Here is a 22462-nt window from a genome sequence, read left to right as displayed (position 1 = left end):
TCCAAGATGTGAGATAATTAACCTGTTCTCTGTAATATCGTACAGTTTGGAATCGTGACATTACGTACTTTCGAGGAAAATAGGAAGGTTTTTCGACTCATTCCCTGACTTCGAGAAGGGATTGCGTGACGATTAGTTTAGCACCTTCATGACGCAGCATGACAACGTGAACGCGATTTGTCAACAGTCTGCTGGGTGGGGCGTTATATGTTCCCCTAATTCCTTTCGCAATTTGATTCCTATCTCCACCTTTCTCTAATATCTTTGTTTTAACATGGCGGCGCAGATGGCGGTAAATTCAGGTATGGGCTTTATTTTTTCTGTTATTTCAAATAATAGAGGAGTGAGGTTGCTTATGGTTATTTACCAACTAATCATAATACACATTTGTTGACGAGGTATTTTAATTGTATAAAATACAGTCTGATTACATAACGGGGAATCTGTGTCAAGTTCAGACAGTCAGGACAGGAGCGCTAGTAGTTAGCTGACTGCTATGCTATGGTCACTAACGTTAATAACATGCGTGGGTATGTTTCATTTAAAATTCGATGAAACAACCAAATGCATTGACATGAAGCAAACGTCCTACCAGTTCAATACAGAGCTGATTAGCTAGTTGCCTATTGCTAGCTTCAAGAGGTCGCTCACCAGGAAACGAATGTAAAGGTTTCACGTGCTAACGTATCACGTTAGTTAGCTACTGTAGTTAACTAGGTAAATAAAATGTAAAATGCCCACACACCAGTTAACTAGCTAACTTGCTCATAGTCTCAACAATGTGCGACTAAACTCTTGTTCACACTGCAGGCCCTAATGCTCACATCTGTTTTGGAATACTGTCTGTCCAAACAGCAAAGTTGCAAGTGACTAAATCAGATGTGTGTGTGTTCAGACAGCAGTCATTTGCTCACATGGCTACTCTAGTTGGCATAGGAACGACGGGTGTGCGCATTGGTGTAGGATGATTGGTGGTGCACGTGTTTTCTATCACTCAGAAGTTAAGGTGACAACAATGCCTGCCATGGCCATTTCCCAGTGGTTTGGAATGTTCAAAATCATAATGTAAGAAACATTTTTGAAAGCCTCAAGGATAAGATCATACAACTTTCAAAACGAGGCCCTTTTGGCTAGCCACATATGTCAACTAGATAACTGCAACGATGAGCTAACTTGTTAGCTACCACATGTTCTTGTCACACTGTCGACAGAGTAGCTAGCAAGCAACATCAACAAGATATGCCCCAATAAGTTTAATGGCCATTAATCAGATTTTGTATTTGACTTCAAACCACCTACTTCCATGTTATTTTTGGTTGTTCAGACTGCAGGATAAAAAGCAAATTGATTTGAGTCTCTTCAAACTGCCAATGTGAACAAGGCTTATGAAATGCTCTGAACACATTGTATAGGCTAGACACAAGACACTGACTGATTTGACTTTACTTGTGTCCCCCTATCAGGAGCCAGTCTGTGGGGGCCGCTGAAGGAGCTATGGGACACAGTGGAGGGTGCAGTGTGGAGGAGGCAACCAGAGAGCGTCCACCTCCTAGACCTTCAACTCAAGAAACACAAGCCCAATTTCCTCTCACTCTACAAGAACCCGGTGAGATGCTGTCAGAAGCTAGGTTTCCATCCAATTGGCAAGATTTTTATGCAAATAATCAAAAATCTGCATAAAAAGAGTATGCACATTTCCCCAACAAAGATCTGTTTCCATCAAATCCCTCTCTGCGGGGTCGGAAGAAAGCTGATGTTTTCAGGGATACAGTATTTTCAACCTAACTTTAGTTTCCCCTGAAAACCGGATGTGGGGATTCCGCTCGAATGTCTTTTAATGCTTGTTACGTTACATTACCATCAAGTTGACATGTGGATAAAAGGCTGTGTGTAATGATGTAGTGCACATAAAAATAACTTTGTGGTTAAATTCCCATGTACCGAATAACAAAAACAAAAAAGCTTAATTGCTTTCCATCGCATTTTCAACTCTACTGATGGTTTTGATACAACGTATTTTGCATTATATAGAGAATTTGCCCACATGCTCTCTAGCCAACAGCTTGCAAATACTGTGCGGGTATAGCCTACATGATGAGATTATTATGGACAAGAGAGCAAGATGATTTTTATTTGTTAAAAGGCAGCCAAGCGTCATTGATCATGTCACCAGAATAAGGCCCTTGATATTTATTGGAAAGGAGCGTAAAGCGTATCACAGTGCACTTTCACCACCCTGTGATGTTCACCATAACTTATTTAATCTGTAGCCTAATAAACTGCATGCTTTCCCGAGTCGTAGTGGGAGGACCACAACATATCATCGCGTGACTCCAAATGTACTTCTCGCGTGATGGTTATTTATATCAATATTTTCTCATAATTGTTTCCATCGCCATTTTCCGCATAGTTAATTTTACTGACACCAAGATCCCACCTTGACTAGTGTATTTAGTTTTGTCGACATTTGGAAAGTTTACCAACAAATTAGCTGTTTCCATCAGGCCTGTTGTGACATTTACTCCCATAAAAGGTTGGATGGAAACCTGGTTACAGAGACGCCGATGAGTTTTACTCATCTGCAAGCCAAGCGGGAGTTGCTAAAGTTGATTTGCTTGATGTTTTCTCTTTTTGTGTTCTTTAGCCAAAGAGTGCAGAGCAGAGGGAGAAGGTGCGGAAAGCCAGCACAGAGGGCATTGCCATCCAGGGTCAGCAGGGGTCACGTCTCCTCCCAGAGCAGCTGCTTACAGAGGCCTTCATCTTGAGTGACCTCTTTGACATTGGAGAGCTGGCAGCCCTGGAGCTGCTGTTGGCAGGTAATATATACAGCGACGAGCACCTTACCAATGGAGATAAACACTGGCAGGATGTTTGTTTCTAAATATGACTTATTTTTTTCAGGTGAGAACCAGCAGCCCCATTTTCCAGGTCTGAGTCGGGGGCTGGTTGCAGTGCTGCTGTACTGGGATGGAAAGCTCTGCGTGGCCAACTCCTTGCGCTCGCTCATCCAGTCCCGCCATGGCAAGACCTTCACCTTGGAATTAAGGTACAATCTATTTCCCTGTCTACTTCCTACTTTAATGTTGTTCAGACCAGTATTTCTTTGGTCTGCGCCTTGATGATTCAACAACAGATGACTATTTTCCTCCGCTCTCTGTTGATTTGGTCGTGTGTGTTCTGTCCCAGTGGGGAGCTGGTGGCCCTCACCACACGCTTCACAGATGAGCTGATGAGCCAGGGCCTGACGAGACGCCTACTGACGCTGGTGTCAGAGATCAATGTAACGCGGGAGTTTGAGCGCCTGCAGAAAGAGCGAGGCCTGGGCAACGAAAAACACAGGAAAGAGGTGAGGAAGCCCTTCTCAGAGGAATTGTATCATGTACAGAAGAGGTTTGTCTTCCTTCCCTCACATGTTCACACATTGTCTTTCTCTGCCAGGTATCGGACCTCATCAAAGAGTGCCGACAGGCACTGGCAGATTGCCTGTTTGCATGGACCTGCCAATCACCTCTAGGTAAGGATGACACCCTGGCCCTTGTTGCCCACCTTGAGACGGTGACAGTGGAAGCTGATGGCTCATTGGACAGCGTGAATCTGGCTCTCGTCATGGCACTGCTGTACTGTCTGGACGTCAGCTTCCTGGAGCAAGGAACAGAAGATAGAGAAGGTTAGAATTGCCATGTATTCTGTTGCCGTGTTACCTGAACATGCTGCAACACAGCAATGTCGACCCTGAAATTGTGTAGACTACTTCTATGTAAATACTACACCAAAATGGTTTGTGTGTGTGTAAACCAGACCTCCTCCAGGCCCTGCCCCTGCTGACAGAGAAGCAGTATGTGTCTGCAGTACACAGTCGTCTGGTGGATGGGAGGCCCTGGAAGCTGCCTGGGCTGCAGGCTGTGTGTCGGCTGGCCTGGGCCCTGGCCCTGCATGCCCTCTCCCAGCTGCCCCAGGGCTCAGCCCTGGCAGAGTTTACAGAGGCAGATGAGGCACTGGCCGACCAGGCCCTGCTAGGAGGTGTCTTCCTCTTCATGACAGAGGGCATGCTGGGATGTGAGGGCTTCACTCATGATGAATTCTACACCCGCCGCCTCCATTCCCTCATCACTGACTTCCTGGCCCTCATGCCCATGAAGGTTAGCAATGCCACCAGTTTTGCTTTGTGGCTGTGCATTGGTGTGTTTGAGTATGATAGGAATTTGAATATCGTTTAGTCCTCCATTTTTCAGGGTGAAGATATTTATTTCCTTTACGCAGAAGTGTGTATGTGCAAGTTTCAAGGTGTGTGACGTCTTGCAGGTGAAGCAGCTGCGTAACCGTGCTGACGAGGACGCCAGACTGGTCCACATGTCTCTGCAGATGGGCAGTGAGCCTCCGTCCTCCCTGAGGAAAGACCTGGACCACCTCATGATCCTGGTCAGCCTTCATTACCTCACCCTAAACACTCTCTGTCACTAGTGGATTACATGGGGCTTTCTTATTGCTATATGCTGTGAAAGTGACTAGTCGTTTGCTAGCAATTTACATTGCAACATGACGCACTGGAGAGAAGGAGGCAAACATGTAAAGAACAGCAAACATGACCGTTGCTTTCACAGAGTAGCATTGGCTAAGCATATTTGTCTTACTTCCTTCTGTGTGTTTGTAGATCGGAGAGTTCTATAGCAAGGACCCGTTTGGGCTGGAGCTGGCTCTGGAGTTCTGGTGCCACACTGAGTCCCTCCAGCACACCTCCCTCCAGGGCTCCTACCTGGGCATGGCCATGCAGAGGCCCCCACACAAACAGGTATGATCACCTTCCACATCCACCTTCCTCCCTAGATTAAAAAGTAAGATAATTTATTCTCCAATGGGACCTTTTATAACAGCTTGTGTGCTGTGCCACAGGTGGTGCTGTCTAAATTTGTGCGTCAGATGGGGGACCTGCTGCCCCCCACCCTGTACATCCCTTACCTGCGCATGCTGAAGGGCCTGGCCAACGGCCCCCAGTGTGCCCACTACTGCTTCAGCCTGCTAAAGACCAATGGGGCCCCACACGGTAACTAAACACTCTCACCTTCAAGGCCCTGTAGGAATCTGTAAAGATACAAAGCAATTGTCTAATGTTCTCACTAATGGAGTTCCGCAGGGCTTGGTACTAGGTCCTTTCTTGTTCACTAGCTAAAGATAAATGCAGCCTTCATTCACTGATTTTTAAGGACACCACCAGATAATACATTGGGCTCTGTTGTTTGTTTAGGGGATAACATGCAGGTGACCGGCAGCCCTGTGTCCTGGGAGCACTTCTTCCACTCCCTCATGCTGTACCACGAGAACCTGCGCCGAGACCTGCCTAATGCTGATGCCACACACTATCGCCTCCCGCCAATAAGGGGCATCACACAGAGGGAGCTGGACGGCCTGACCTCTTTCCTGCAGCTGCTCTGCACCATCATTACCTGGGTATGAAGTGGTTTGCTGAAGACTGATCTGAACAGACGATGAACACATAAAGCATGTTAAAACAAACATGGGGGTCACACAGTCACAAGCAGGGATTGAAATGAAGCTATCTTAAGTCTTTCATTTGCCAAGGTGATATCTCATTTGACACTGTGTTTTTCAGAGTGAGAATGCCCGCCTGGCCTTGTGTGAGCACCCCCAGTGGACCCCGGCTGTGGTGATGCTGGGGCTGCTGCAGTGCAGTGTGCAGCCGGTCCTCAAGGGGGAGCTCCTGCTCTGCCTGGCTGCCTTTGGCAAGTCTCCGGAGATAGCTGCCTCCCTCTGGCAGTCACTGGAATACACTCAGGTAAGTCCGGTGTATAGTGAGGAGGAATGAAAATCTGTAAAAACACATGTCTCGTGCATAAGTATTGATAGTGCATCTGAGGTGTTGGTATTGTCTGGCCTGCCAGGATCGCTTACAAAGTGCCAAACGCTCATGTTCTGGTCATTTCTATCCAGATTCTTCAGACAGTGCGGGCCCCTGGACAGAAACAAGCTGCTGGGATTGAGGTGAGATTTTGCCTGCGTACATTGTTTGTGTGTGGCACTGCGTACGTTGTTTGCTTGTACACATGTATCTGTTTGTAACCTTTCTCCTTGTCCCTCTCAGGTGGAGCTGAATGAGATTGAGTCGAGCTGTGAGGAGTATCCTCTGACCAGAGCCTTCTGTCAGCTCATCAGCACATTGGTCGAGAGCGCTCTGCCCGTCAACCTAGGGGCGGGGCTCCGTGCGCCAGGATTCCAGCCCTACCTGACCTTCCTGCGTGACGCCGTTTTCCTTCCCTTTCCCACCAGAGCCTATCGCCGTGCTGCTGAGAAGGTACGGGAATCTCTCCACAGTTGAGGTCCCCTGTTGGTGACATTAGATGGGAACTGCGTAAGACCGGTTTCTGTGGTTGAGGATCACATTTAGCTAGTGAAATTCATTACAACCCATGTCAGCACTTGCTCTCAGATGGCATAGAAGTGTGTTTTGCTACTAATACTTACTTCAGGTTTGCCTCACTCTCCACCCCCCCTCTTCCATCACCTCTCCACCACATATGCCCTCTATCAGTGGGAGGTAGCGGATGCTGTTCTGGAGGTGTTCCACAAGCTGCTGAGGGACTACGAGCCCCAGCCCTCAGACTTTGTCCAGGAAACAGTGGAGCTCCAGGGTGAGCAGGTGCTGGCCCACAAGCCCCCCGGCCACAGCCTCATGTTCCACCTGCTCAACGACTCGCCCACCCTCACCCTCTGCCTCAGCCTGCTGGAGGAGGGCGTGCGTCAGCTAGACACCTACTCCCTCTTCCCTGGTCAGTACACACACACACCTGTCAGAACTGTTTTTCTTTTGTTTTTACACTGTTCACTTCCCTGTTAGCATTGTACAAGGAGGGGGACATTTGGGTTTGAGTTGAGACCTGATCATATTTCCAGTATTTTCTCAGGTCACATTGTTGGGTGGCTCACATTTCTGGTATCTCGAGATTACATTTCTTTACATCCACTCATCACTATTGGTTCTGTGACTGTCCGACTTGCAGGTAAAAAGCAGCTGGAGTCTGCGGTGTTGCACTGCCTGTGTCTTCTGGACCTGGCCCTGCAGAAAGAGGTGGTGTTCATGGACCTGCTGAGGGAGAGCCAGGCCTCCCTCATCGTCTCTCCCCTGGAGCAGCTCCTGCAGGGCGTCAGCGCCCAGAGCCGCCGGGCTGACCACATCGTCAACATCGCCAGGTACTGGAACACTTATCTCACCAGGGACTACACACGAGGAGACGTTGTGCTAAATCTGGGACATACGCAGAAATGTTGACTTGAAGTTGAAGTACATTGTCCCTGTCAAATGTAAACAATAGTCGAATTCCCTCTCTCTCTCTCTCTTGTCCCTGGCAGGTACCTGTACCACAGCAGTTCCAACCCGGAGGCGGCCTTCCAGAGTGCTAAGATCCTGCAGAGGATCGCCCGCTACCCCAACATCCAGAACAGACTGGTGGGAGACTTCACACACGACCAGACTGTGAGTGACAAGCTGATGGCTGGCTTCGTGGAGTGTCTGGACAACGAGGGGGCTGAGGAGGGACTAGAGAAAGGAGACGGTGAGTCACACTCTCGTTCTATCAACAATGTTTATCTCTGAGTGTGAAAGATGTCCAACCTGCCCATCAAAGACCGACTGCCCCTGAAAAGCACCTTCTCGTTTTAAAAACAGCCTTTGTTGCATCGATACGAGTCCGAAACGTTCATTCTAATGTCAATTGACTACAATGTGTAAGTAGGATAATTTTGGTCATAAAGTCAGTTTGGTCCAAAACTTAGATTTGTGAGATTATTATAGGAACAAACTGTATATCACGGAACGAAGGGTGTTGTTGGGTTTATTTCAATCCTGCCCACAACTGGCAGCACCCAAGTAATCAGCTATTTGGAGCCCAGCTGCACATGACTCAATCGTAATGCCTATTGGCTACTTGGTTTGACATTCGACATCCCTATGGGGATAGTTAGGGACCATCAGTAAATTACACCATTTACATGGGACAATATATATAAGTCCATAGCTCCAAATTTCAATGACTAAACCTCAAACTATAGAAATTATAGAAGTTCATATACAAATATTGAAAGCATTTTATGTGACAACCGAAAGATGCAGCATGAAAATATTGTTCCATTTACATTGTGTAATTTATTGCCTGGCCCCAGTGATAGGCTATCCAATGCCAATTTTGCCACGGTTGCACAATAGCTAATTGGTGAAAGAAGTTGGCTAGCCTAGACGACTTCAAGACACAACTTAGTCTAACCAGGTCACCTAGAAGGGTGAGTGACGAAAGGCGTCCTTATGCTACCCAGCCGACACAGTATTGAACAGTGTGTCTTATGATGACATTTTGGTCTTCGGTAAGGGTTTTTTCGGCTGTTCGTGCACAATTTATTTATTTTTCTCTCGAGGCAAGCTGAAGTTTGGTAGCCGAAGTCTGCGCCCCTTTGTCGGTGATTGGTCAACAGAAGGGATTCTTCAATGAAGCGCTTGTTGTCATTCAACAAGAGATTAATGGTCTTCATGCGCAATTTTACATCTAAGTGAAAACATTTGTGATTAAGGTCACCTCGGGAAAATGATATTTATTGAGTTAGATTCATTCGGACTGTATACTGGCTACGGCGTCTCTAGATGGACACACCGTACTATTGCCGAAAGTCTTTTGAGGGAGTATGTGCGCACACTCGTTCGGTTCACCTAGCCGAGTTTAGCTAGGCGCCAGTAAAACCGAAGAACGTGGAAGGCTTAACTGTGTACTGTTTTGGCAGAGGGAATTTACAAACGCTTGTCATGTGCGAACATGACAACATTTGGCTTCGGTCATGGCCGCTGCATTTCTTAATGACCAAGCCCATTCAGTCACTTTGCTCAGCACATCCGTTCAGTCACTCCAATTCACCACCTCTCCTCTCTCTCTTCCCCCCAGACTCTGAGCCAGCGAAGAAGGAAGCGAGGATCCGCCACGAGACCCAGATCCACATCCTGAACCTGCTGATCACCTCCCTGGAACTGAAGACCCCCAACCTGGCTCTCTACCTGCTGGGCTACGAGGTCAAGAAGCCCATCAACTCCACCAACCTGCAGGACGCAGGTCAGTAGCTGCTCTTTTCTTTACATCAGGGCTGTATACATTAGGGCACACCGTAGAAAAAAAGTTTTTGCAACGAAAAAATGAACATTTTAAACTAGAGTTGGTTCAGGTAGTCCCTCATCGTTTCAGTTTATTTCTGTTTGGTATGACCCCGGCTTTCATGACCAGCTTACTGTTGTAAAATCTTCTCTGTGTATCAGGTGTGCTGGGGTGCCCACGGAGCTGCCTGCATGCCATCCTGAGTCTGCTGCAGAGAGGCAGTGAGAGACGCTCGGGACCCGTGCTCACCAGCCAGGCCCCACACCTGGCTGAGCTCTGTTACCAGGTGATCTACCAGCTGTGTGTGTGCTCGGACACGTCAGGACCCACCATGCGCTACCTGAGGACCAGCCAGGACTTCTTGTTCACCCACCTGCAGCACCTGCCCTTCATCCTACCAGGTGAGCTCCTCACTGGCATCTCAATACACTTCCTATCCTGGTCTCCTCTCCTTCATCTGCATTGAATCTGAAAAACAGGATAGGTGGAAGTATTACGGCAGATGCCAACCAGGGCATTTGTACACCTACAAAGACTCGGTCATCCTTCTTAACTGAGCCGACAGAGAGGAAGGCGACTACTCGGGGTGTCACACTCTTCTCTCTAACCTGTGTCCCTCCCTCTACCCTCCCAGGTGATGAGATCTCCGCCCTGTCCCAGATGTCCTGGCTCATGAAGACAGCGGCCATCGAACTCCGAGTAACATCACTCAACCGCCAGCGCTCACACACCCAGCGCCTCCTCAACCTGCTGCTGGATGACCAGCCTCGCACTCAGCACGCAGGTAACCACTACGACACACACACACACACACACACACACTGTAGAACTTGCATTCTTTGGGATGAGTTGTTGTTCATTGATGTAAATGGGATATGAGTAAAAGTGGAAAAGCAGAAGGCATGACAGTTGATCTGTTTCTTTAATCAGCGGATGGGGAGACCGGCATGGAGGAGAGCAGATCTGTCAGTGGATTCCTGCACTTTGACACCGTCTCCAAAGGTTAGTTCTAGTTCTTCACACCAACGTATCTAACTGTGAACCATATACAATCTGTCACTATAGGCCCTATTGTATTGTAAGTTGCGGAAGTCAAGAGCTGGTTGTTTAGCTAGTTGTACCGTATCATTTTATGACGTACTCATCTGCTGTCCATGTGTGACGACATCATCAGTGCGTAGGAAGCTCCTCAGCGTGCTGGATGCCATTAACTTCAGCCAGGATGTGCCAGAGCTGCTGCAGCTGGACTTTTTTGAGCGCACTCAGATCGAGCAGGTCATCGCCAACTGCGAGCACGTCAACGAGCACGGACACACCGTCTGCAACGTCAAGGTGGGCCTGGCTTTCAGTTTGCGTATGTAAACACAACCTTGTTTTCAATGCATTTTTGTTACTATGTCATTTTTCTAATGATGTCGTCATCTCCACAGTTACTCCATCGAGTCCTGGTAGCGGAGGTCAACGCCCTTCAGGGGATGGCAGCCATTGGACAGAGGCCACTGTTGATGGAGGTGCGTGCTGGCAGTATGATTTAGAGCAGGGAATTTTGAACTGGGGTCCGCAGTACTGCAGTGGGTCTGTGTTCTTTAGTTATTTTAGAAAAAATATTTAGGATTTTTTTCTGAAAACGAATAATTTGATTATCACAAGCTGCAACAGAATATTATCGTGGATACTATTTTTGTCTCTGCGTCTAGTATGAAGGAAGACTGAGGTAGTTTCACAAGCCAATGCTAACTATCGTTGGCACAATCGATCAAATTGATTTAAAGCCCTTTTCTCACCAACAGAAACCTAGCCTAAAACACCAAAGAGCAAGCAATGCAGATGTAGAAGCACAGTGGCTGGGGAGGTGGGAAGGAGGAATGGGGGGGGGGGACTAACAATAAAGAGAACTATAACATTTAAAAAACGATAGTCTATTGATTTTGATATGTTTGAGCAGAGGAACACAGGATTAGCCATGGCACAATGCATAGGCTTTCAAGGAAATTAGCTTTAAAAATGTTACATTTTCTCTCGGTTCAATGGACAAATGTATAACATTGCAGAAAATTGGTTTAACAACAGCAACATTTTCTCTATGCTGCCAAGATACCTTCCTAGCTAATATACTATGTTAGTTTACACTTCCAATAATTGGTGGCGTGGTCAAAATAATGAAACGAATCTATTCATTTGAAAAATTTGACTACTTCTATTTGCTATTATTCACAATGATAAAATGTGATATTACATTTTTGCTAACATATAGTAGGGGTCACTGGACAAGAAAAAGTTTAAAACCCCTTATTCAGAGTATAGTAGTATGGTATTTTCCTTGCAAAATGATGCTCAGGAGACTGTTCAGGAGCGTGAAGCATTACAGAACATTAAGAAAGAAACATTCTGACTGTTTCACCTAACTGAACAAACCCTTGATTTGTGCGCTCACTCCCCAGGAGGTGAACTCCATCCTGCAGCAGGTGGTGGAGAGGAATCGTGTGCGTCGGAGCCTGAGTGCCAAGCGCCATGCGCTGCAGTCATGGAGAGGTCTGGTGGAGACCCTGCTCACCGCCTGCCCTGCAGACCTCATCCCTGCAGACGACAGACAGATCATAATCAGGGACCTGCTGCTGGACCTGCACGACAAGGTGTGTGTTTGTGGACATGTTTAACTATACTTGTGGGGACCAGAAGAATAGTAAGCGTACAAAATTTGACCAACTGGGGACATAAAGGGTTTAGGGTTAGAATTAGGTTTATGGTTAGGAGCTAGTGTTAAGGTTAAGGTTAGGTGTTTGGGTTAGGTTTATGGTTAGGGGAGATAAGATTTTGAATGGGACTGAAGTATGTCCCCACAAGGTTAATTATACAAGACTGTGTGTGTGGGAGAGATTGTGTGTGTATGGCAACTCTGTAAAATGGTCTAAGTTCTCCTGTCTCTACCAGGTGTTGTCAGAAGACTCCGCAGGAGAGCTGATGCCCATAGTAGCCGGGGCTGTGTTCACCCTCACCGCCCACCTCAGCCAATCGGTGCTGTCGGAGCAGCAGCAGGGGGCCGGGCTGGAGGGAGGCTCATCGTCGGGCTTCGCCTCCATCGCTAACTCTGCTCTGCACCTGATCCTGAGGAAGCTGCTTGACTTCATCCTCTGTACGGGTGGTGGATTCCAGCGTCTGCGTGCACACCTGTACGGCGCTCTGCTCTACTATCTGCAGATCGCCCAGAAACCTGAGGAGCCAGATACACTGCAGCAAGGTATTGTTGAGCTACAGTATTGCTAGGAAGACGCAAAAAAACTTGGGAGAATTATGGACGCAACTTTAGGACGCTATGTAGTAGTGTTTATTTTCTCTGGTCATTGTTTGCAAACCTTAGTTTAGTTTATTAATTTGACCATTTTAAAAACAAGCACACAAAACTGTAAAAAGACTTGCATGTAGATGAGTAGAATCATTGACGATTAAACACAGCAATGTCTAGGAATTTACATTGTGGTTGTCTTGTGGCAGGTAGCATAGTGGTTAGAGCATTGGGCCAGTTACCGAAAGGTCGCTGGTTCAAATCCCTGACCCAACAAGGTGAAAAATCTGTCTGCCCTTAAGCAAGGAACTTAACTTAGCTCCCGTAAGTCTCTCTTGATAAGAGCGTCTGCTAAATGGCTAAAATGTCCATGTAAAATGTGACAAGATGGCTCGTATGGCATCGAAGGGAGATATCTCAAAATCAAAGAATAAATACCTCAAAACGAGGCGGTGTTCTGGTCAGACTCCGAAAAAGGGCACATCGCGCACCACTCCCCAGCATTCTTCTTGCCAATGTCCAGTCTCTTGACAACAAGGTTGATGAAATCCGAGCAAGGGTAGCATTCCAGAGGGACATCAGAGACTGCAACGTTCTCTGCTTCATGGAAACATGGCTTACTGGGAAGACGCTATCCGATGCGGTGCAGCCAACGGGTTTCTCCACGCATCGCGCCGACAGAAACAAACATCTTTCTGGTAAGAAGAGTGGCGGGGGCGTATGCCTCATGACTAACGAGACATGGTGTGATGAAGGAAACATACAGGAACTCAAATCCTTCTGTTCACCTGATTTAGAATTCCTCACAATCAAATGTAGACCGCATTATCTTCCAAGAGAATTCTCTTCGATTATAATCACAGCCGTATATATATCCCCCCCAAGCAGACACATCGATGGCTCTGAACGAACTTTATTTAACTCTTTGCAAACTGGAAACCATTTATCCGGAGGCTGCATTCATTGTAACTGGGGATTTTAACAAAGCTAATCTGAAAACAAGACTCCCTAAATTTTATCAGCATATCGATTGCGCAACCAGGGGTGGTAAAAACTTGGATCATTGTTACTCTAACTTCCGCGACGCATATAAGGCCCTGCCCCGCCCCCCTTTCGGAAAAGCTGACCACGACTCCATTTTGCTGATCCCTGCCTACAGGCAGAAACTAAAACAAGAGGCTCCCACGCTGAGGTCTGTCCAACGCTGGTCAGACCAAGCTGACTCCACACTCCAAGACTGCTTCCATCACGTGGACTGGGACATGTTTCGTATTGCGTCAGATGGAAATATTGACGAATACGCTGATTCGGTGTGCGAGTTCATTAGAACGTGCGTCGAAGATGTCGTTCCCATAGCAACGATAAAAACATTCCCAAACCAGAAACCGTGGATTGATGGCAGCATTCGCGTGAAACTGAAAGCGCGAACCACTGCTTTTAATCAGGGCAAGGTGTCTGGTAACATGTCCGAATATAAACAATGCAGCTATTCCCTCCGCAAGGCTATTAAACAAGCTAAGCGTCAGTACAGAGACAAAGTGGAATCTCAATTCAATGGCTCAGACACAAGAGGCATGTGGCAGGGTCTACAGTCAATCACGGACTACAAGAAGAAACCCAGCCCAGTCACGGACCAGGATGTCTTGCTCCCAGGCAGACTAAATAACTTTTTTGCCCGCTTTGAGGACAATACAGTGCCACTGACACGGCCTGCAACGAAAACATGCGGTCTCTCCTTCACTGCAGCCGAGGTGAGTAAGACATTTAAACGTGTTAACCCTCGCAAGGCTGCAGGCCCAGACGGCATCCCCAGCCGCGCCCTCAGAGCATGCGCAGACCAGCTGGCCGGTGTGTTTACGGACATATTCAATCAATCCCTATACCAGTCTGCTGTTCCCACATGCTTCAAGAGGGCCACCATTGTTCCTGTTCCCAAGAAAGCTAAGGTAACTGAGCTAAACGACTACCGCCCCGTAGCACTCACTTCCGTCATCATGAAGTGCTTTGAGAGACTAGTCAAGGACCATATCACCTCCACCCTACCTGACACCCTAGACCCACTCCAATTTGCTTACCGCCCAAATAGGTCCACAGACGATGCAACCACACTGCACACTGCCCTAACCCACCTGGACAAGAGGAATACCTATGTGAGAATGCTGTTCATCGACTACAGCTCGGCATTCAACACCATAGTACCCTCCAAGCTCGTCATCAAGCTCGAGACCCTGGGTCTCGACCCGCCCTGTGCAACTGGGTACTGGACTTCCTGACGGGCCGCCCCCAGGTGGTGAGGGTAGGCAACAACATCTCCTCCCGCTGATCCTCAACACGGGGCCCCACAAGGGTGCGTTCTGAGCCCTCTCCTGTACTCACTGTTCACCCACGACTGCGTGGCCACGCACGCCTCCAACTCAATCATCAAGTTTGCGGACGACACAACAGTGGTAGGCTTGATTACCAACAACGACGAGACGGCCTACAGTGAGGAGGTGAGGGCCCTCGGAGTGTGGTGTCAGGAAAATAACCTCACACTCAACGTCAACAAAACTAAGGAGATGATTGTGGACTTCAGGAAACAGCAGAGGGAACACCCCCTATCCACATCGATGGAACAGTAGTGGAGAGGGTAGCAAGTTTTAAGTTCCTCGGCATACACATCACAGACAAACTGAATTGGTCCACTCACACTGACAGCGTCGTGAAGAAGGCGCAGCAGCGCCTCTTCAACCTCAGGAGGCTGAAGAAATTCGGCTTGTCACCAAAAGCACTCACAAACTTCTACAGATGCACAATCGAGAGCATCCTGGCGGGCTGTATCACCGCCTGGTACGGCAACTGCTCCGCCCTCAACCGTAAGGCTCTCCAGAGGGTAGTGAGGTCTGCACAACGCATCACCGGGGTAAACTACCTGCCCTCCAGGACACCTACACCACCCGATGTTACAGGAAGGCCATAAAGATCATCAAGGACATCAACCACCCGAACCACTGCCTGTTCACCCCGCTATCATCCAGAAGGCGAGGTCAGTACAGGTGCATCAAAGCTGGGACCGAGAGACTGAAAAACAGCTTCTATCTCAAGGCCATCAGACTGTTAAACAGCAATCACTAACATTGAGTGGCTGCTGCCAACACACTGTCATTGACACTGACCCAACTCCAGCCACTTTAATAATGGGAATTGATGGGAAATGATGTAAATATATCACTAGCCACTTTAAACAATGCTACCTTATATAATGTTACTTACCCTACATTATTCATCTCATATGCATACGTATATACTGTACTCTAGATCATTGACTGCATCCTTATGTCACTAGCCACTTTAACTATGCCACTTTGTTTACTTTGTCTACATACTCATCTCATATGTATATACTGTACTCGATACCATCTACTGTATGCTGCTCTGTACCATCACTCATTCATATATCCTTATGTACATATTCCTTATCCACTTACACTCTGTATAAGACAGTAGTTTTGGAATTGTTAGTTAGATTACTTGTTGGTTATCACTGCATTGTCGGAACTAGAAGCACAAGCATTTCGCTACACTCGCATTAACATCTGCTAACCATGTGTATGTGACAAATAAAATTTGATTTGATTTGATTGGGGTTATATCGAAGGGGACATAATATGATCATACAGTTTCTAAAATAGCAATCTGTTTCATGTTATTTATCACCGGATTTACTTCACACAAGGCAGGTAAATCATGGCACAAGTGGGCCTTCCCTCTTTTGTTTTCTATTGCTCCTCTATTGTTCCTCAATCAACGGGGGAGGCCAATGACATCACCACTTCCTTCTTTTTAAAGCTGCCTAGAGAGGCTATTGTTTTTATTGGCAAAGGCCGCTCATTCCATTCGGAGGCTCCAGTATACAAGGAAGTACCTTTCCCAGCATTACTCCTGACCCTGTATAAGCAGACATTAGCAACACCTGATCTGGTGTTGTGGTTGTGTGCATCTCTAACATGGGGAAAGTAATCAGTCATATCTGGGTGCAGAATCATAAATAATCCTGGACACCCTAGCCTCAACAGGCAGCCTGTTGAGTTCCTGAAAGCAGCACTTGCCTATGTGAGTACGTGGACTCTCTTTCAATACTACCCTGATCAGTTTATTCTGGGCTATCTGGAGCTCCCCCTTCAGAAGCTTAGATAAGCCCCCAACACATTCAATGTCATTTTGACTACGCTAGTAGTTGTATGAGGGCAGTGGCTAGCATTCTCATGGACACTGAACCATTTACCTCACACTTATAAAAGCAAGAAGATTGACCTGTGCGGTTAATGCGGGAAGAGATTTCAGACCCCAAACAAACTAAAGATGCATATCTTTGTCATCTTTCCCTCCCTCTCTCCAGCGGGGAAGTCTATGTGGGAGCGTCTGACTGCTCCTGAGGATGGTTTCTCCAAGCTGCAGAGGGAGAACCTGGCCATCATCGAGAGCTACGGCACAGCCCTCATGGAGGTGGTGTGCAGGGATGCCTGCGACGGCCATGAGATCGGCAGGGTGTGAAATCAGACGCACGCACACATTAACAATCAATCCAATATGCAATACTGTATCTTGAACTCCAACCTGCCTGTCTGACTTCCTCTCCCTCTGCTTCTCTCTTTGTCAGATGCTTGCCCTGGCCGTGCTGGACCGGATCCTGTCCATAGACCGTCAGAGCCAGTGGCTGCTGTACGTGTGTAACAGTGGTTACCTGCGTGTGTTGGTAGAGAGCCTGAGGCAAGACGATACAGCCCTGCAGACCCTGCTCAGCCCCCAGCCCCCGCTACTCAAACCTCTCTACATCTATGAGAGCAAGATGGTGAGAAGGGGAAGGGAGCACACAAACACTAACCTTAAAGGTTACAGCACTCACTGCTCCAAAACTTTTACATCTATGTGTGCGATAGAAAGGGTTTATATTCATACACTCCCCCACCTTCAAAAGGGAGTGTGTACACACACACACACACACACTAAATGACCCACTGTTCTTTGTTTGTCTGTTAGGCCCTGTTGACGCGAGTGGCTAAGACAGGCCAGGGGGCCGTGGAGCTGCTGCGCTGTGGTCTGGTGTCTCAGCTGGTGGAGTGTCAGGTGTTTGACATGGTGCCTGACAGTGACTCACACAGGTAAGGAGGGGATGAAGAAGTAGAGGGTGAAACGGCTGGAAAGAGGGCGTTAGATTGTTCTTTGTGGTCACTCCCAAAGTAACTTTTTTCCTTAGCCATCACATACAGTGCATTCCAAAAGTATTCAGACCCCTTTTTCCAGGTTTTGTTACATTACAGCCTTATTCTAAAATATATAATTTTTTTTTTTTCTCAAGCTACACACAATACCCCATAATGACAAAGCAAAAACTGGATTTTAGAAATGTTTGCAAACTTATATCACATTTACATAAGACGCTACAAGCTTGGCACACCTGTATTTGGGAAATTTCTCCCATTCTTCACTGCAGATCCTCTCAAGCTCTGTTCAGTTGGATGAGGAGTGTCACTTCACAGCTATTTTCAGGCCTCTCCAGAGCTCTTCGATCGGGTTTAAGTCCGGGCTCTGGCTGGGCCACTCAAGGACATCCAGAGACTTGTCCCGAAACCACTCCTGCGTTGTCTTGGCTGTATGCTTAGGGTCGTTGTCCTGTTGGAAGGTGAACCTTCAACCCAGTCTGGGGTCCTGAGCTCTCTGGAGCGTTTTTTAAAATCACAGATCTCTCTGTACTTTGCTCCCATTCATCTTTGTCTCGATCCTGACTAGTCTCCCAGTCCCTGCTGCTAAAAAACACCCCTACAGCATGATGCTGCCACCACCATGCTTCATCGTATGGATGGTGCCAGGTTTCCTCCAGATGTGACGCTTGGCATTCAGGCCAACGAGTTCAGTCTTTGTTTCATCAGACCAGAGAATCTTGTTTCTCATAGTCTGAGAGTCCTTTAGGTGCCTGTCTGGCCACTCCACCATAAAGGCCTGATTGGTGGAGAGCTGCAGAGATGTTTGTCCTTCTGGAAGGTTCTCCCATCTCCACAGAGGAGCTCTGTCAGTGACCATCGGGTTCTTGGTCACCTCCCTGACCAAGGCCTTTCTCCCCCGATTGCTCAGTTTGGCCGGGCGGCCAGCTCTAGGAAACGTCTTAAGAAGAACTGTGTTCTTGGGGACCTTCAATGCTGCAGACATTTTTTGCTACCCTTCCTCAGATCTGTGCCTCGACACAATCCTGTCTCAGAGCTCTATGGACAATTCCTTAGACCTCATGGCTTGGTTTTTGCTCTGACATGCATTGTCAACTGTGGGACCTTTTTATATAGACAGTTGTGTGCCTTTCCAAATTATGTCCAATCAATTGAATTGACCACAGGTGGACTCCATTCAAGTTGTAGAAACATCTCAAAGATGATCAATGGAAACAGGATGCACCTGAGCTCAATTTTGAATCTCATAGCAAATACTTATGTTAAATAAGATATTTCAGTTTTTTTTTAAATATAAATTTGCAAACGTGTCTAAAAAACAGTTTTTGCTTTGTTATTATTGGGTATTAGATTGATTTAAAAATGTATAAGTCTAATGTAACAAAGTGAAAAAAGGGAAGCGGTCTGAATACATTCCGAATGCCCTGTGTGTATCCTTATTGATTTAACTGAATCGTGGTATAAATCTGAGTTGTCATATTTGACCCGTTCTCTGTGTGTCTCTAGGGTGTTTGGTCAGAGGGACCCTTCAGGGTTCATCCCCAGCCCTCTGGACCGCTACAGACAGATCCTACTGCCTGCTCTCAGGTTGTTCCAGGTCATCCTCACGTCCACCACCACACACCACCAGCAGGGGGCAACACAGGTCCTCCAGTGGCTGATCGTCCATGCCGACACCATCCAAGGGCTGCTGCGCTGTCAGGAGCTCAGTATGGGAGCGCTGCAGGAACTCTCCCTGCTTACAGGCATCATCAGCAAGACTGCCCTGCCAGGTACATACACAGCCACACCAGAGACAGTCACAACACCTAGCTGGGGCACACCTGGGTTCGGGACTAATGTGATATTATGGTGCTGGTTTTGTGATTGTGTGTGTAGGAGCTCTTGAGGGACAGGACGTGAACAGTGCAGCTCTGCCGGAGTTCCAGGGTCACATTAGCAGATTTCAGGTAGATACTGGCACGATACTAACACTCTGCCTCACGCTCCTGTGTCTCTTTTCAGGACCTTCAGTCACAGCGTCAGTAGCTGGACATTTATTTAGTCCTGATAGGTTACTCAATCCAATCAGGTATTTTGTGATGTGTAACAACATGCCTCTCTCCTAGCGTCAGTGTCTGTCTCTGCTGGGCCGTCTGGCGGGGAGCGAGAGGGAGCGACTCCTGAAGCAGGCAGAGATTGCAGCCCCGGGGGACCCTGCCGAGCGACGGGAGGAAATGGAGGTGGCCATGCAACAGGTACGATAGAGGAATGGTAAAAAGAAAATCAATGTAGCCCTTTTCCGGATCTGTTTGTTTCGTCTTTCCAACTCCTGTTGTAACAATGACAGTGTTTTTGTTGTTGTCCCCAGGTGTGTGCTAACATCATGGAGTACTGCCAGACCCTGCTACTGCAGAGCTCAGCCCAGGCCCAGTTCAGCATCTGTCTCTTCAGCCCCTCGGTCAACGAACCAGCCAGCCGAGACGGCCACACAGGTTAGACTCTTCCGCTACGCTGCGTGTCATAATAATTTGGTGGCTGGTTATATTTGTCCTATTTCATTGGAATTGTGTTTTTTTGCTTATCCCAACCTTCCCTCTTGAGACACCTACAGCCAGAGTATGTGTGTGGGATCGAAATCTTAACCTGCTTCACACCTATCTGTTCCTGGAGAGCTACCCTCCTGTAGGTTTTTGTTCCAACCCCAGTTGTAACTAACCTGATTCCGTTTATAAACCAGCCAATGATACAAATCAGGCGCACTAGATGATGGTTGGAGTGACAACCTACAGGATGGTAGTGCTCCAGGAACAGGGTTGGAGAGCCTTGACTTACACACGCACACCCACCCACATGTTCCTCTCAATCTCCCCCGTCTGTGAATGACTAAAATCCTCTCCTGCCCTGCCTCAGACCTGGCCCTGCCATCAGCCCTGTACTCTCGTGTGCCCAGCCTGGGTCTGGTTCTCTTCCTGCTGAAGAACAGCGCTGCGGACTTCTTCCGCTTCCACCAGAGCCATAGACAAGCCCTGGGCAAGCTGCAGAGCCTGGAGCAGCTGCCCCCAGAAGAGCTCAAGGAGGTAACACACACACTTGACCTCTTGATAAGGTGATGTATAAAGTGCCTCAGCCCTAACCAGTCTCTCTGTCCTGTGTGTAGCTGTGCGCGGCCCTGGTGTCTGGTACTGGTGGAGTAGAGAAGATCTCCTCTGTTCAGCGGAGCCTCTTGGCCAAGAGACGCCTGGTCCAGCTCATCAACAACAGAGCAAAGCTGCTGGCCCTCTGCTCCTGTATCCTACTATATTAAATTGAACCAGACCAGATTAAGCCAGATTAAATTACACTTAGCTACCCCCAGACCAGACTGCTGTGCAGGAGTTAGGTAAAGGGACTGAGCTAAAGGTTTATGGTTAATCTCAGGGTGGTTTTGATTTAGAGACAGGGGTGTCGAACAAGCCCATTCAATCTGGCCCGCGGGTGGTTCGAGTTAAACAAAAAAAGATATTAATTTATATATTTTTGTGGGAAAATTATCTCAATTGTAATGCCTAAAACCAAATGGAAACTGTAGAAGTGCTAATTGACCTAGATTTCTAGTCTTTTCACAAGCTAGATCGTCAGAAAGCATCACATTCCAAAAGTGATGGATAGACCTTTTTTTTTAAACATTGTAAGTGTGGCCCTCCCGACCTCTGTGAAGACCGGATGTGACCCGTGGTAGAAAAATGTTTGACACCTGTTAAAGTATTATTGATGCAATTCCCTGAGCTGTATTCATGGAACATTTCTTTGAAAATGCCGTCATAAGTGGTGAGCATGAGAAATGCCTTGACCTAACCACACCTCAGATGTGATTGAGACCTGTCTGTTTGTGATGTGGCGCCACCTGGAGTACTACCTGTTGTACTGCACCCCCACTGACCCCAAAGACTCCCTAATGCCTGGTGCCAGCGCCTACAGATCACGCTTGACTGACGGTGAAGCTCTAAACTGGCTCAATTAACCCTCTGGGGTGGATTGAGATTGGTCCCCTAGGGATAGCAGACATGTTTAGATTATTTTTTGGGGGGGGATTATTTTTTTTACCTCTCAAAATCTGAACCTTCTTTCATCTATATCATGACAAATGATGGGTAGCCTTTTTCCTGGTTGTGTTGATCCCATCCCTTCTTACGGGTGTGCTTCTCCTGTGTTCCCCAGACTCGTTTGGACGTGCCCTGGGCCTGTCCCGAGTCAGCCAGCAAGACCTGGAACAGGTGAGTTACTTTATCTGGACTATGCTAACAGTGGGGGAGAAACATGTTTGTAAATCTGTACGTACGCCCCTTGAAATGTTGCGGTCCTCCAACTGTGTCAAAGGGCGGAGCGTGACATGTCTACACCGAGTACCTAGAACAATGTGTGATTGAGAGCACCGATTTTAGGAAAAATATGTACAGGTGACGATGCATGTATAAGAATTAGTGAGTGTTTTCAGCTTGAGTGGCAGACACTTTTGCAAGTCTCTCGTGAGTTAGTTCCCAGTAAGACTGACTCCTCTCCTGTCGTCATCTCCAGCTGCAGAGTGACATGGGGGCAGGCTTCGGAGAGGCTCTACAGAGGAAGCTGCTGGAGGTGGAGGGGCTATACAGCCAGGTCCGCTCCCGATACACCTTCATCCAGGCCCTGGTACGCAGGATCCGAGGCCTGCTACGCCAGCCCAAGAGCTGAGACACTCAACGGCCCATACATAACAGACATGAAAGATTTTTTGGGCTTGATCATAGCTTTTGGTGATATGGATTTTTTTTTTCTATTGTGAAATTAAAATACTTTTCTAAAATGTAATGATTTACCAACTAATTATTGGTTTGTTT

General features: G+C 47.5%; 1 protein-coding gene across 1 annotated transcript; it reads left to right on the top strand.

Annotated features, from left to right (window-relative positions):
• Positions 1 to 203: 203 nt before the first annotated feature.
• On the top strand, positions 204 to 22433 carry nup205 (nucleoporin 205). Its single transcript, XM_029634665.2, has 37 exons — positions 204 to 302; positions 1464 to 1606; positions 2645 to 2816; positions 2902 to 3046; positions 3187 to 3346; positions 3439 to 3667; positions 3799 to 4139; positions 4303 to 4419; positions 4652 to 4789; positions 4891 to 5041; positions 5243 to 5445; positions 5609 to 5791; positions 5947 to 5997; positions 6098 to 6307; positions 6545 to 6782; positions 7014 to 7203; positions 7363 to 7565; positions 8940 to 9104; positions 9305 to 9544; positions 9778 to 9927; positions 10074 to 10145; positions 10318 to 10475; positions 10574 to 10654; positions 11585 to 11776; positions 12075 to 12381; positions 16805 to 16953; positions 17066 to 17257; positions 17446 to 17567; positions 19134 to 19399; positions 19506 to 19576; positions 19736 to 19864; positions 19978 to 20101; positions 20520 to 20686; positions 20767 to 20896; positions 21455 to 21583; positions 21807 to 21862; positions 22164 to 22433. Exons 1-37 carry the CDS (start codon positions 275 to 277, stop codon positions 22314 to 22316), a joined length of 5955 nt encoding a protein of 1984 aa, XP_029490525.1. The 5' UTR covers positions 204 to 274; the 3' UTR covers positions 22317 to 22433.
• The last annotated feature ends 29 nt before the right edge of the window (positions 22434 to 22462 follow it).

Source organism: Oncorhynchus nerka, linkage group LG25 (assembly GCF_034236695.1).
Source record: "Oncorhynchus nerka isolate Pitt River linkage group LG25, Oner_Uvic_2.0, whole genome shotgun sequence".
Lineage (NCBI taxonomy): Eukaryota > Metazoa > Chordata > Actinopteri > Salmoniformes > Salmonidae > Oncorhynchus > Oncorhynchus nerka.
The sequence above is the reverse complement of the archived record's forward strand: the minus strand, read 5'-3'. Positions and strand labels throughout refer to the sequence as shown.

Excerpts from the sequence above, each read along its gene's own strand:
- nup205 (XM_029634665.2), top strand. The coding sequence starts at position 275 with ATGGCGGCGCAGATGGCGGTAAATTCAG. Across the intron at positions 11,777-12,074 it reads TGCTGGACCTGCACGACAAG|GTGTTGTCAGAAGACTCCGC; the intron begins GTGTGTGTTTGT and ends TGTCTCTACCAG. Across the intron at positions 12,382-16,804 it reads GCCAGATACACTGCAGCAAG|CGGGGAAGTCTATGTGGGAG; the intron begins GTATTGTTGAGC and ends CCCTCTCTCCAG.